Source organism: Penaeus japonicus, unplaced genomic scaffold, assembly GCF_977035675.1.
Source record: "Penaeus japonicus unplaced genomic scaffold, GWHDUDI00000001_assembly GWHDUDI00000034, whole genome shotgun sequence".
In the NCBI taxonomy this organism is placed as follows: Eukaryota; Metazoa; Arthropoda; class Malacostraca; order Decapoda; family Penaeidae; genus Penaeus; species Penaeus japonicus.
In genome coordinates this window covers 10,812,804-10,827,803 of record NW_028234436.1, presented here as the reverse complement: position 1 = coordinate 10,827,803, position 15,000 = coordinate 10,812,804, and the positions used below count along the sequence as shown (strand labels likewise).

At 39.9% G+C, this 15,000-nt stretch overlaps 2 protein-coding genes across 2 annotated transcripts in view; one reads left to right on the top strand and one right to left on the bottom strand.

The window, feature by feature from the left end:
- Positions 1–15,000, bottom strand: part of LOC122260067 (putative glutamate receptor) — a 98,823-nt gene that overhangs the window by 51,265 nt on the left and 32,558 nt on the right. The window lies entirely within an intron of this gene.
- The window catches only part of LOC122254033 (uncharacterized), a 43,556-nt gene that overhangs the window by 14,516 nt on the left and 14,040 nt on the right, over positions 1–15,000 (top strand). Inside the window, exons 12-17 of the mRNA XM_086530781.1 lie at positions 2,219–2,317; positions 4,054–4,152; positions 5,227–5,325; positions 7,363–7,461; positions 12,143–12,241; positions 14,320–14,418. Of these exons, the coding sequence (XP_086386907.1) occupies positions 2,219–2,317; positions 4,054–4,152; positions 5,227–5,325; positions 7,363–7,461; positions 12,143–12,241; positions 14,320–14,418 (594 nt within the window). The remainder of the gene's footprint in view (positions 1–2,218; positions 2,318–4,053; positions 4,153–5,226; positions 5,326–7,362; positions 7,462–12,142; positions 12,242–14,319; positions 14,419–15,000) is intronic.

The window sequence follows — 15,000 nt, the reverse complement described above, 5'->3', positions numbered from 1 at the left end:
TCTCTCTTCATCACCATAAAACAACAACAGCTTTTCCTCATCATCACTCTCTCTCTCTCTTCATCACCATAAAACAACAACAGCTTTTCCTCATCACCACTCTCTCTCTCTCTTCATCACCATAAAACAACAACAGCTTTTCCTCATCACCACTCTCTCTCTCTCTTCATCACCATAAAACAACAACAGCTTTTCCTCATCACCACTCTCTCTCTCTCTTCATCACCATAAAACAATAACAGCTTTCCCTCATCACCACTCTCTCTCTCTCTCTTCATCACCATAAAACAATAACAGCTTTCCCTCATCACCACTCTCTCTCTCTCTTCATCACCATAAAACAACAACAGCTTTTCCTCATCCCCACTCTCTCTCAGCATCACCATAAAACAACAACAGCTTTTCCTCATCACCACTCTCTCTCTCTCTTCATCACCATAAAACAACAACAGCTTTTCCTCATCACCACTCTCTCTCTCTCTTCATCACCATAAAACAATAACAGCTTTCCCTCATCACCACTCTCTCTCTCTCTTCATCACCATAAAACAACAACAGCTTTTCCTCATCCCCACTCTCTCTCAGCATCACCATAAAACAACAACAGCTTTTCCTCATCACCACTCTCTCTCTCTCTTCATCACCATAAAACAACAACAGCTTTTCCTCATCACCACTCTCTCTCTCTCTTCATCACCATAAAACAATAACAGCTTTCCCTCATCATCACTCTCTCTCTCTCAGCATCACCATAAAACAACAACAGCTTTCCCTCATCACCACTCTCTCTCTCTCTTCATCACCATAAAACAATAACAGCTTTCCCTCATCACCACTCTCTCTCTCTCTTCATCACCATAAAACAAAAACAGCTTTCCCTCATCTCTCTCTCTCTTCATCACCATAAAACAACAACAGCTTTCCCTCATCACCACTCTCTCTCTCTCTTCATCACCATAAAACAACAACAACTTTCCCTCATCACCACTCTCTCTCTCTCTTCATCACCATAAAACAACAACAACTTTCCCTCATCACCACTCTCTCTCTCTCTTCATCACCATAAAACAACAACAGCTTTTCCTCATCACCACTCTCTCTCTCTCTTCATCACCATAAAACAACAACAGCTTTTCCTCATCACCACTCTCTCTCTCTCTCTCTCTTCATCACCATAAAACAACAACAGCTTTTCCTCATCCCCACTCTCTCTCTCTCTCTTCATCACCATAAAACAACAACAGCTTTTCCTCATCACCACTCTCTCTCTCTCTCTCTCTTCATCACCATAAAACAACAACAGCTTTTCCTCATCACCACTCTCTCTCTCTCTTCATCACCATAAAACAATAACAGCTTTTCCTCATCCCCACTCTCTCTCTCTCTCTTCATCACCATAAAACAACAACAACTTTCCCTCATCACCACTCTCTCTCTCTCTTCATCACCATAAAACAACAACAGCTTTTCCTCATCACCACTCTCTCTCTCTCTTCATCACCATAAAACAACAACAGCTTTTCCTCATCACCACTCTCTCTCTCTCTTCATCACCATAAAACAACAACAGCTTTTCCTCATCCCCACTCTCTCTCTCTCTCTTCATCACCATAAAACAATAACAGCTTTTCCTCATCACCACTCTCTCTCTCTCTCTCTCTTCATCACCATAAAACAACAACAGCTTTCCCTCATCACCACTCTCTCTCTCTCTCTCTCTTCATCACCATAAAACAACAACAGCTTTCCCTCATCACCACTCTCTCTCTCTCTTCATCACCATAAAACAACAACAGCTTTCCCTCATTATCACTCTCTCTCTCTCTTCTTCACCATAAAACAACAACAGCTTTCCCTCATCATCACACTCTCTCTCTCTCTTCATCACCATAAAACAACAACAGTTTTTCCTCATCACCACTCTCTCTCTCTCTCTCTCTTCATCACCATAAAACAACAACAGCTTTCCCTCATCATCACTCTCTCTCTCTCTCTTCATCACCATAAAACAACAACAGCTTTTCCTCATCACCACTCTCTCTTCATCACCATAAAACAACAACAGCTTTCCCTCATCACCACTCTCTCTCTCAGCATCACCATAAAACAATAACAGCTTTCCCTCATCATCACTCTCTCAGCATCACAAGGAAGTGATAACATCATCTCATCAACGACATCAATGTGTTAATAAAACTTTTTTTTCCGACATCAACAGGTCATTCCGCATTGCACTGGGCAACCATGACACGAAATCCTCTTGTTGTGCAAGATTTGCTCAATGCTGGAGCTTCCTTGAATCTAACTGATATTTATGGTGAGTTTTATGTATCTCGTTATTGCTTATGGTGAGTTTGTGGTGCCTTTGTGGTCATATGGATATCGGTAATGTTTATGGTGAGTTTAGGATTTTATGAATGTCATTTATGCTTATGGTGAGTTTAAATCTTGAGGAAAGTTGTTGATTGTTTATGGTGAGTTTAGGATTTTATGAATGTCATTTATGGTTATGGTGACTTTAAATCTTGAGGAAAGTTGTTGATTGTTTATGGTGAGTTTAGGATTTTATGAATGTCATTTATGCTTATGGTGACTTTAAATCTTGAGGAAAGTTATTGATTGTTTATGGTGAGTTTAGGATTTTATGAATGTCATTTATGCTTATGGTGACTTTAAATCTTGAGGAAAGTTATTGATTGTTTATGGTGAGTTTAGGATTTTATGAATGTCATTTATGCTTATGGTGAGTTTAAAACTTGAGGAAAGTTGTTGATTGTTTATGGTGAGTTTGTGGTCTCATGAATCTCGTTAATGTTTATGGTGAGTTTACGATTTTATGAGTTTTATTAACGCTTATGGTGAGTTTAAAACTTGTTAAATGTTAATGGTGAGTTTATGAATAACGTGCGATTTATTATATATTTTTTTTTATTTTATGTTTATTATGGTTGGGTTAAAACAGTTTCTTTAATGACTATTTTTTTATAGAACTTCATTTGGTATTTTCACTTAATTATTAATCAATCCATTTTTTTTTATTTTTTTTTTAGGATATCAAAGATTTTCCAAACTTATTCATTCTATTTTTCAACTACCTACCTCCCGCCACCCCTCTATTTTTATCATTTTTTGATAAAACAAAAAAAATTAGGGGCAAAAAATACCCAATGCTATTTCTAAGGATGTGATAATAACCACAATTTGTTTTTTTTATTATCGTTATTATAGTCATCAACATTATTGTTGTTGTTATTGTTATTTTTGTTATCATTACTGTTATCATTATTGTTGTTGTTATAATCATCATCATTATCATTATTGTTACTATTATGATTTTTATTCTCATTATCATTATTAACATCACTTTCATCATTATCATTATTATCTTTATTATTACTCTCATCATTATAGTCATCATTATCATAATCATAACCATTATCATATTTGTTATCATCACTACCATTATCACTATCATCCTCACCACCATCACTATCACCATCCTCATCATCACCACCACCATCATTACAATCCTTACCATCCCCATCATCACCTTAATCATCACCGCCATAACCATCCCAACCACCAGCACCATAACGACCATCACCACAATCCTATCTATCACCACCACCACTGCCATAACCACCACCATCACTCTAATCCTATCTATCACCACCACCACCACACCCACCACCCATCACCACCACCACCACACCCACCACCCATCACCACCATACCCACCACCATACCCATCACCACCACGACCACCATACCCATATTCACATATTCATTCATTCTTTATTGATTCATTAATTTATTCATTCATTCATCATGGGAAATAGTCTGGATATATGTTCTTACTTGTCTTTATTCATTTATTCACTTATTTATTCATTCATTCTTTCTTGATTTATTCATTTATTCATTCATTCTTTATTGATTTATTCATTTATTCATTCATTCATCATGGGAAATAGTCTGGATATATGTTCTTACTTGTCTTTATTCATTTATTCACTCATTAATTCATTCTAACCTCACCCTCCCCCATCCTAGGCAACACTGCACTCATCCTGGCAGTCACAGGCAACGACCAGCAGATTACCAAGATTCTCATAGACGGAGGAGAAATGGTTGACCACCAGAATAATGTTGGTGAGTAGCGGCGTAGTTGTGAGTGAGGTTGGTGGATGGTTGAGGATGGGTTGGGTTTGTGGGTAACGGCGTGGTTGAGTGAGGTTGATGGGTTGAGTGAGGTTAATGGATGGTTGAGGATGGGTTGGGTTTGTGGGTAACGGCGTAGTTGAGTGAGGTTGGTGGATGGTTGAGGATGGGTTGGGTTTGTGGGTAACGGCGTAGTTGTGAGTGAGGTTGGTGGATGGTTGAGGATGGGTTGGGTTTGTGGGCAACGGCGTAGTTGTGAGTGAGGTTGGTGGGTGGTTGAGGATGGGTTGGGTTTGTGGGTAACGGCGTAGTTGAGTGAGGTTGATGGATGGTTGAGGATGGGTTGGGTTTGTGGGTAGCGGCGTAGTTGTGAGTGAGGTTGGTGGGTTGAGTGAGGTTGGTGGATGATTGAGGATGGGTTGGGTTTGTGGGTAACGGCGTGGTTGAGTGAGGTTGATGGATGGTTGAGGATGGGTTGGGTTTGTGGGTAATGGCGTAAGTGAGTAAGGTTGATGGGTTGGGTTTATGAGTAACGGCGTAGCTGAGTAAGCTAGAAGGATTTATGAGTAACAGCGTAGATGAGTAAATTAGATAGATTGAGTTTATGAATGACGTAGATGAATAAAGTAGATGATTTAGGGAAAATATTTGTGACTGATGAATAAAAATGAATTGGGAGATTGTAGAAAAAGACGTAGGGAAAATAATTAATAAATTATACAATGAGGATGATAATTATAAAAAAAGAAAGAATAGATAATGAAAAAGGAAGGAAGGAAGGATTGAGAGATTGTAGAAGTAGATGTAGAGGGAATAATTTTGATTATATAATGATGATCATAATAGATAAAGTAGATGGATAAAAGAAATGAAGGAAGGGATAAGTGAATGATGATGTAGAGAGAGAGAGAGAAATAGAGATAATTATGTAATGAGGAGGGACTCAAGAAATTGTTTGTTTGTTTGTTTGTTTGTTTGTTTTTTTTACGCATTCTTGTTTTATTGTTATTGTTCTATCGATATTTAATGCGATTTTTTTGTGTGTTTGTTTCTTTTTCTATCAAGGAAATTCGGCCCTTATGCTAGCCGTGGATAAAGGTCATTCTCAGATCATGAAATTCTTGATCGGGAGAGGAGCGAATGTCAACCTTCAGAATCACAAGGGTGAGTTTGATTAAGATTAGAATGACAATATAGATAGATAGACAGACAGATAGATAGATAGATAGATGTGTATATGCAGTGGTAAATAAGTCAACAAAAGACGAGTTAGAATGGAAATGTATATGCATAATTACGAACACACACGTACAAACAAATACACAGACACGCAAACACAAACACACGCACATACACACACAAACACACACACACAAATACACACACACAAACACACACACACACAGACACACACACACATACACACACACTAACGGAACATAATTCCCATGCCATATGCAATTGCCATATGCAATTGGCAGTATAATTATATTCTCAATATGTATCATGCACTTGTTTACAAATGAAGTTTCTTGTCTATGTAAACAAACTTCCTATCTATATAATTTCTTGCATCTTTGTTTATCAATAATCTGCATTACTATTTCAGTAATGTTTCTCTGTATAAGAAATGTATGCATAACTATTTAACACCAAGTTAGGAATATATAATAGATATTTTATGGTGTTTTATTCCATCATATACACTTCAAATAAACATTGAATATTCTTAATATGCAAATTCCATTTTTTTTTTTTTTTTTTTTTTGTATTCTTTTCACTTTTTTGAATAGTTGTTATTACTCAACGATCTTACATAATCTTATCTTTCTATCTATTTCATCTATTTACTTATTTGGTATCATGTAAAAATAGTACGGATTACTTTTCTTGGTTATTCAGTTATTCACATATTTATTCATTCATTCTTTATTGATTTAGTCATTCATTCATTCATTCATCATGGGAAATAATCTGGATATTTTTTCTTACTTGTCTTTATTCATTTATTCACTTATTTATTCATTCTTTTACTGAGTTATGTTTCTTACTTCATAATTTATCATAAGCAATAAAAAATATATATATATCAATACATTACTTATACAAAAACTACTAAACTTTTGTAGTCCAGAATTCTATGAAGATTTACTGATAGTTTTTAGTTATAAGAAAATGTTATTAATACTCATACAAATACCAAGATTTTAAAAACTTTATTTATGTATGATTTCATATTTTTATTTATTTATTTTATTTCATTTTATTTATTATCATTATTTTATTTTATTTTATTTTTTTGTTATTCACGGATCTACATAATTTTAGTCAAGCCAACTACTCACTTTACTCATCCAACAACCAACATTACTCATTGAAAGATAGCCTTACTTATCTGACTATGATCTTTATTCATCAAACTACCAGTTATTATCATTCAGTTAGTAACATTATTCAACCAACATCACCCATCTAGCAACCAACATCACTCATCCAAGATAAACATTACTCATCCACCTATCAACATAATTCATCCAGCAACCAACATGACTCACCCACCGCTCCAAATGACTCACTAAAAGTTAAAATTACTCACCCAAAATCCCCCAAACCAAAATGACTCACCCTTAAAACAAACTGACTCATCCAGCAACCAAAATGACACACACCCAAATTCAACCAACCAAACCGACTCAACCAACCAGCACTCCCAACCAACCAAACCGACTCAACCAACTACCATTCCCAACCAACCAAACTCAACACTCCCAACCAAACCGACTCAACCCAACACCCTCAACCAACCAAACCGACTCAACCCAACACCCCCAACCAAACCGACTCAACCCAACACCCCCAACCCAACAACCCCAACCAACACTCCCAACCAAACTCAACACCCTCAACCAACACTCTCAACCAAACTCAACCCCCCCAACCAAACTCAACACCCTCAACCAACACTCTCAACCAAACTCAACCCCCCCAACCAAACTCAACACCCTCAACCAACACTCCCAACCAAACTCAACACCCTCAACCAACACTCTCAACCAAACTCAACACCCCCAACCAAACCGATTCAACCCAACACCCCCAACCAACACTCTCAACCAAACTCAACACTCCCAACCAAACTCAACACCCCCAACCAAACCGACTCAACCCAACAACCAGAAACCAAGATTTCCCATCTTCCAGGAGACACAGCCCTTTCCGTGGCGGCCGCTCTGGACAACTCGATCGCATCTCAGGACTTGATCAAGGCCGGAGCTGAGTTGGACCTCCCGAACAAGGCTGGTCAGTTTGAGATTTTGTGGTGGTGGTGGTGGTGATAGTGGTGATGATGATGGTAGTGGTGATGGTGGTGGTGATGGTGGTGATGATTGGGATAGGGATACTGATGATGGTAGTGATTGTGATCAAGGCCGGAGCTGAGTTGGACTTCCCGAACAAGGCTGGTGAGTTTGAGATTTTGTGGTGGTGGTGGTGGTGAGTTTGAGATTTTGTGGTTGGCAGTGGTGGTGAGTTTGAGATTTTGTGGTGGCGGTGGTGGTGAGTTTGAGATTTTGTGGTGGTGACGGTGGTGGTGAGTTTGAGATTTTGTGGTGGTGGTGGTGGTGAGTTTGAGATTTTGTGGTGGTGGTGGTGGTGAGTTTGAGATTTTGTGGTGGCGGTGGTGGTGAGTTTGAGATTTTGTGGTGGCGGTGGTGGTGAGTTTGAGATTTTGTGGTGGTGGTGGTGAGTTTGAGATTTTGTGGTGGTGGTGGTGAGTTTGAGATTTTGTGGTGGTGGTGGTGGTGAGTTTGAGATTTTGTGGTGGTGGTGAGTTTGAGATTTTGTGGTGGTGGTGGTGGTGAGTTTGAGATTTTGTGGTGGTGGTGAGTTTGAGATTTTGTGGTGGTGGTGGTGGTGAGTTTGAGATTTTGTGGTGGTGGTGGTGAGTTTGAGATTTTGTGGTGGTGGTGGCGGTGAGTTTGAGAGGTGGTGGTGGTGGTGGTGGTGTGTTTGAGAGCTTGTGGTGGTGGTGAGTTTGAGATTTTGTGGTGGTGGTGGTGGTGAGTGTTTGTGGTGGTGGTGAGTTTGAGATTTTGTGGTGGTGGTGGTGGTGAGTTTGAGATTTTGTGGTGGTGGTGAGTTTGAGATTTTGTGGTGGTGATGGTGGTGAGTTTGAGATTTTGTGGTGGTGGTGAGTTTGAGATTTTGTGGTGGTGATGGTGGTGAGTTTGAGATTTTGTGGTGGCGGTGGTGGTGAGTTTGAGATTTTGTGGTGGTGATGGTGGTGAGTTTAAGATTTTGTGGTGGTGGTGAGTTTGAGATTTTGTGGTGGCGGTGGTGGTGAGTTTGAGATTTTGTGGTGGCGGTGGTGGTGAGTTTGAGATTTTGTGGTGGCGGTGGTGGTGAGTTTGAGATTTTGTGGTGGTGGATGGTGGTGGTGGTGGTGGTGAGTTTGAGATTTTGTGGTGGTGGTGAGTTTGAGATTTTGTGGTGGTGGTGAGTTTGAGATTTTGTGGTGGTGATGGTGGTGAGTTTGAGATTTTGTGGTGGTGGTGAGTTTGAGATTTTGTGGTGGTGGTGGTGGTGAGTTTGAGATTTTGTGGTGGTGATGGTGGTGAGTTTGAGATTTTGTGGTGGTGGTGAGTTTGAGATTTTGTGGTGGTGGTGAGTTTGAGATTTTGTGGTGGTGGTGAGTTTGAGATTTTGTGGTGGTGGTGGTGGTGAGTTTGAGATTTTGTGGTGGTGATGGTGGTGAGTTTGAGATTTTGTGGTGGTGATGGTGGTGAGTTTGAGATTTTGTGGTGGTGATGGTGGTGAGTTTGAGATTTTGTGGTGGTGGTGGTGAGTTTGAGATTTTGTGGTGGTGGTGGTGGTGAGTTTGAGATTTTGTGGTGGTGGTGGTGGTGAGTTTGAGATTTTGTGGTGGTGGTGGTGGTGAGTTTGAGATTTTGTGGTGGTGGTGGTGGTGAGTTTGAGATTTTGTGGTGGTGGTGGTGGTGAGTTTGAGATTTTGTGGTGGTGGTGGTGGTGAGTTTGAGATTTTGTGGTGGTGGTGGTGGTGAGTTTGAGATTTTGTGGTGGTGGTGAGTTTGAGATTTTGTGGTGGTGATGGTGGTGAGTTTGAGATTTTGTGGCGGTGGTGGTGGTAAGTTTGAGATTTTGTGGTGGTGGTGGTGAGTTTGAGATTTTGTAGTGGTGGTGAGTTTGAGATTTTGTGGTGGTGGTGGTGAGTTTGAGATTTTGTGGTGGGGGTGGTGAGTTTGAGATTTTTTGGTGGGTGGTTTGAGTTTGAGATTTTGTTGGTGGGTGGTGAGTTGAGATTTTGTGGTGGTGTTGATAGTTTTTGTGGTGGTGGTGTTTGAGGTTTTGTGTGGTGTGGTGAGTTTGAGATTTTGTGATGGTGGTGAGTTTGAGATTTTGTGGTGGTGGTGAGTTTGAGATTTTGTGGTGGTGATGGTGGTGAGTTTGAGATTTTGTGGTGGTGGTGAGTTTGAGATTTTGTGGTGGTGATGGTGGTGAGTTTGAGATTTTGTGGTGGTGGTGGTGGTGAGTTTGAGATTTTGTGGTGGTGATGGTGGTGAGTTTGAGATTTTGTGGTGGTGGTGAGTTTGAGATTTTGTGGTGGTGGTGAGTTTGAGATTTTGTGGTGGTGGTGGTGGTGAGTTTGAGATTTTGTGGTGGTGGTGGTGGTGAGTTTGAGATTTTGTGGTGGTGATGGTGGTGAGTTTGAGATTTTGTGGTGGTGGTGGTGGTGAGTTTGAGATTTTGTGGTGGTGGTGAGTTTGAGATTTTGTGGTGGTGGTGAGTTTGAGATTTTGTGGTGGTGGTGGTGGTGGTGAGTTTGAGATTTTGTGGTGGTGGTGGTGAGTTTGAGATTTTGTGGTGGTGGTGGTGGTGAGTTTGAGATTTTGTGGTGGTGATGGTGGTGAGTTTGAGATTTTGTGGTGGTGGTGAGTTTGAGATTTTGTGGTGGTGGTGAGTTTGAGATTTTGTGGTGGTGATGGTGGTGAGTTTGAGATTTTGTGGTGGTGATGGTGGTGAGTTTGAGATTTTGTGGTGGTGGTGGTGGTGAGTTTGAGATTTTGTGGTGGTGATGGTGGTGAGTTTGAGATTTTGTGGTGGTGATGGTGGTGAGTTTGAGATTTTGTGGTGGTGATGGTGGTGAGTTTGAGATTTTGTGGTGGTGGTGGTGGTGAGTTTGAGATTTTGTGGTGGTGATGGTGGTGAGTTTGAGATTTTGTGGTGGTGAGTTTGAGATTTTGTGGTGGTGATGGTGGTGAGTTTGAGATTTTGTGGTGATGGTGGTGAGTTTGAGTTTTTTGTGGTGGTGGGGTGGTGATTTGAGATTTTGTGGTGGTGAGTTTGAGATTTTGGTGGTGGTGGTGGTGGTGAGTTTGAGATTTTGGGTGGTGGTGGGTGGTGTGAGTTTGAGATTTTGTGGTGGTGTGTGGTGGTGAGTTGAGATTTTGTGTTGGTGATGGTGGGAGTTTGTGGGGGTGGTGTGTGATGGTGGTGAGTTTGAGATTTTGTGGTGGTGGGTGGTTGTTTGAGATTTTGTGGTGGTGATGTGGTGGTGTGGTGGTGGTGAGTTTGAGATTTTGTGTGGTGTAGTTTTTGAGATTTGTGTGGTGGTGGTGGGTGGTGAGTTTGAGATTTTGTGGTGGTGATGGTGGTGAGTTTGAGATTTTGTTGGTGGGGATGGTGAGTTTGAGATTTTGTGGTGGTGTGGTGTGGGGTTTGAGTGGTGGGTGAGATTTTGTGGTGGTGGTGAGTTTGAGATTTTGTGGTGGTGGTGGTGAGTTTGAGATTTTGTGGTGGTGGTGAGTTTGAGATTTTGTGGTGGTGGTGGTGGTGAGTTTGAGATTTTGTGGTGGTGATGGTGGTGAGTTTGAGATTTTGTGGTGGTGGTGAGTTTGAGATTTTGTGGTGGTGATGGTGGTGAGTTTGAGATTTTGTGGTGGTGGTGGTGAGTTTGAGATTTTGTGGTGGTGATGGTGGTGAGTTTGAGATTTTGTGGTGGTGGTGGTGGTGGTGAGTTTGAGATTTTGTGGTGGTGATGGTGGTGAGTTTGAGATTTTGTGGTGGTGATGGTGGTGAGTTTGAGATTTTGTGGTGGTGGTGAGTTTGAGATTTTGTGGTGGTGGTGGTGGTGAGTTTGAGATTTTGTGGTGGTGGTGGTGGTGAGTTTGAGATTTTGTGGTGGTGGTGGTGGTGAGTTTGAGATTTTGTGGTGGTGGTGGTGGTGAGTTTGAGATTTTGTGGTGGTGGTGGTGGTGAGTTTGAGATTTTGTGGTGGTGATGGTGGTGGTGATGGTGAGGTTGGTGGTAGTGATGGTGGTGAGGATGATGGTGAGGGTGATGGTGATGATTGGGATAGGGATACTGATGATGATAGTGGTTGTGGTGATGGTGATGATGATTGGGGTTTTGGCACTGGTAATGATAGTGATGAGAGTGATGATGATTGGGATTATGGTACTGATAGTGATAGTGATGAGAATGGTGATGATGATATGAATTATGATAGTGATGATTAGGATGAAATGGATGGTGATGAGAATATTAATGGTAGTGATGATAATCCTGATATGAATGGTCGTGGTGATTATGATTACGATAATGATGTTTGTAATTATAGAAATTATTATAATGGTAATGGTAGCGATGATAGCAATTAATTTATAGTGATAATGTTTATGCTTATTATAACAATGATTATCATTATTATGATAATGATATTGTGAATAATAATGGTAATGATAATAAAAAAATGATAATAATACTGAAAATAATGATAATAGTAACGATAATCATCATAATAATAATAACAGTAATGAAAATAATAATAACAATCACACTCATACTAAAAAAACAACAACAAAACAATGACAATACCAATAACAAAACGATAACAAAAAAGATGAACAAACTAAACCCACAAATCTTACGCAGAAATGTTCGAAAATCCCCCTTCTTTTCATAGGAAACACGCCCCTAATGATGGCTGCTGCTTTGAACCACGTCCAGACTGTGAGAATTTTGCTCGGGGCGAAGGCAATGGTAAACCACCAGAATAATGAAGGTAGGTAGATGGGAAAAAGGAATAAAAGCAGGAATAGAGAGTTTGTTGATATATGGTTAATGCTGATCTGGAAATGCATATCAGAATGTTTGTCTGTATCACATCATTTGAACTGTGAGTGTGTGTGTGTTTGTGTGTGTTTTTCTGCGTGTGTGTGTGTGTTTGTGTGTGTGTGTTTCTGTGTGTGTGTTTGTGTGTGTGTGTGTGTGTTTGTGTGTGTGTGTGTGTATTTCTGTGTGTTGTGTATGTGTGTGTGTGTTTCTGTGTGTGTGTTTGTGTGTGTGTGTGTGTGTTTGTGTGTGTGTGTGTGTGTTTGTGTGTGTGTGTGTGTGTTTGTGTGTGTGTGTGTGTGTTTCTGTGTGTATGTATGTGTTTTTCTGCGTGTGTATGTGTTTTTCTGCGTGTGTGTGTGTGTGTGTGTGTGTGTGTGTGTGTGTGTGTGTGTGTGTGTGTGTGTGTATGTGTGTGTGTTCCCTTCTACACAAAATTAATCTTCACTCACAGAAAAGATACGCATCCCACTTAGAGTTCGTAATCACTTCATTTCATCACGTCACTTCACTTCACAACCTCTCTTAGCAGCAAAATCACCTCACTTCACTTTACAATTTCCCTAAACAACAAGTCTCTTCTTTTCACTTTATCATAACTTCTATAAACAGCAAAATCATCTCACTTCACTTCAAAACAGCCTCTCTAAGCAACCAAAACACTTCACTTCATATCAACCTCTCTAAGCAGGAAAATCACATCACCTCACTTCACCTCAAAACTACCTCTCTTTGTAGTAAAATCGTCACTTCTGTTCACTTCAAAACAACCTCTCTAAACAACAAAATCACCTCAGTTCACTTCACAACCTCTCTAAACAACCAAATCACTTCACTTCACTTCGCTTCATATCAACCTCTCTAAACAACAAAATCGTCACTTCTTTTCACTCACAACCTCTATAAGCAGCAAAATCACCTCACTTCACTTCATAACAACCTCTCTGAACAAGTAGATCACCTCACTTCACTTTAAAACCTCTCTATACAAGCAAATCACCTCACTTCACTTCACAACAACCTCTCTAAACAGCAAAACCAGCTCACTTCACTTCATAGCAACCTCTCGAAGCAGCAAAATCCTCACCTCACTTCAAAACAACCTCTCGAAGCTGAAAAATCACCTCACTTCACTTCATAACAACCTCTCTATACAAGCAAATCACCTCACTTCACTTCAAAACCTCTCTATACAAGCAAATCACCTCACTTCACTTCAAAACCTCTCTATACAAGCAAATCACCTCACTTCACTTCATAACAACCTCTCGAAGCAGCAAATCCAGCTCACTTCACTTCATAGCAACCTCTCGAATCAGCAAAACCAGCTCACTTCACTTCATAACAACCTCTCGAATCAGCAAAACCAGCTCACTTCACTTCATAACAACCTCTCGAATCAGCAAAACCAGCTCACTTCACTTCATCACAACCTCTCGAATCAGCAAAACCAGCTCACTTCACTTCATCACAACCTCTCGAATCAGCAAAACCAGCTCACTTCACTTCATAACAACCTCTCGAATCAGCAAAACCAGCTCACTTCACTTCATCACAACCTCTCGAATCAGCAAAACCAGCTCACTTCACTTCATAACAACCTCTCGAATCAGCAAAACCAGCTCACTTCACTTCATCACAACCTCTCGAATCAGCAAAACCAGCTCACTTCACTTCATAACAACCTCTCGAATCAGCAAAACCAGCTCACTTCACTTCATAACAACCTCTCGAATCAGCAAAACCAGCTCACTTCACTTCATAACAACCTCTCGAATCAGCAAAACCAGCTCACTTCACTTCATAACAACCTCTCGAATCAGCAAAACCAGCTCACTTCACTTCATAACAACCTCTCGAATCAGCAAAACCAGCTCACTTCACTTCATAACAACCTCTCGAATCAGCAAAACCAGCTCACTTCACTTCATAACAACCTCTCGAATCAGCAAAACCAGCTCACTTCACTTCATAACAACCTCTCGAATCAGCAAAACCAGCTCACTTCACTCCACTTCCTCACTTCAGGAGAAACGGCCCTAATTCTAGCGACCTTCCGGGGATCGTCTCTCATTGTGAAAGATCTGATCGACGCCGGAGCGCACGTGGACCTCGCCACGAATGACGGTCTGTGTTTTATGTTTTTTTTTTTTTTTCGTTTTTCTTGTTTAGTTTGGCTATTTTGTTTCTTTTTTTTTTTGAGTTCTGTTTTTATGTTTTTTTTTTTGTTTTTTTTTATTTTTTATTCTTTTTTTTTTTGGTTTGGATTTTTTTTTTGTTTTTTTGTTTTTGTTTTTGGTTCTTTTTTGTTTTATTTTGTTTTGTTTTTAGTTTAGATTTTGTGTCTGTTTTTGTGTGTGGGTTTGTTTGTTTGCGTGATCTGTTTTTTTTTTTTTTTTTGTGGGAGCTGTTTTGTTGTTTTGTGTGTGATTTGTTTTATGTTTTTTTTGTTGTTTTGTGTGTGTCCTTTTTTGTTGTTTTTTGTGTGATCGGTTTTATATCTTTTGTTTTGTTGTTTATTTGTTTGTTCTAATTTCGTTCCACTTCTCATTCATAAAAGATAATGATTCTATTTCAAACTCGAAATATCTAGCATTCTTTTATTTCATCATTATTTATATATATTTAACAACAACCAATATTCATCTTGAATATTACCTGAATTCAACTTGATATATTAACCTCTTTTCTGAGGGAGGGGGGGAGGGA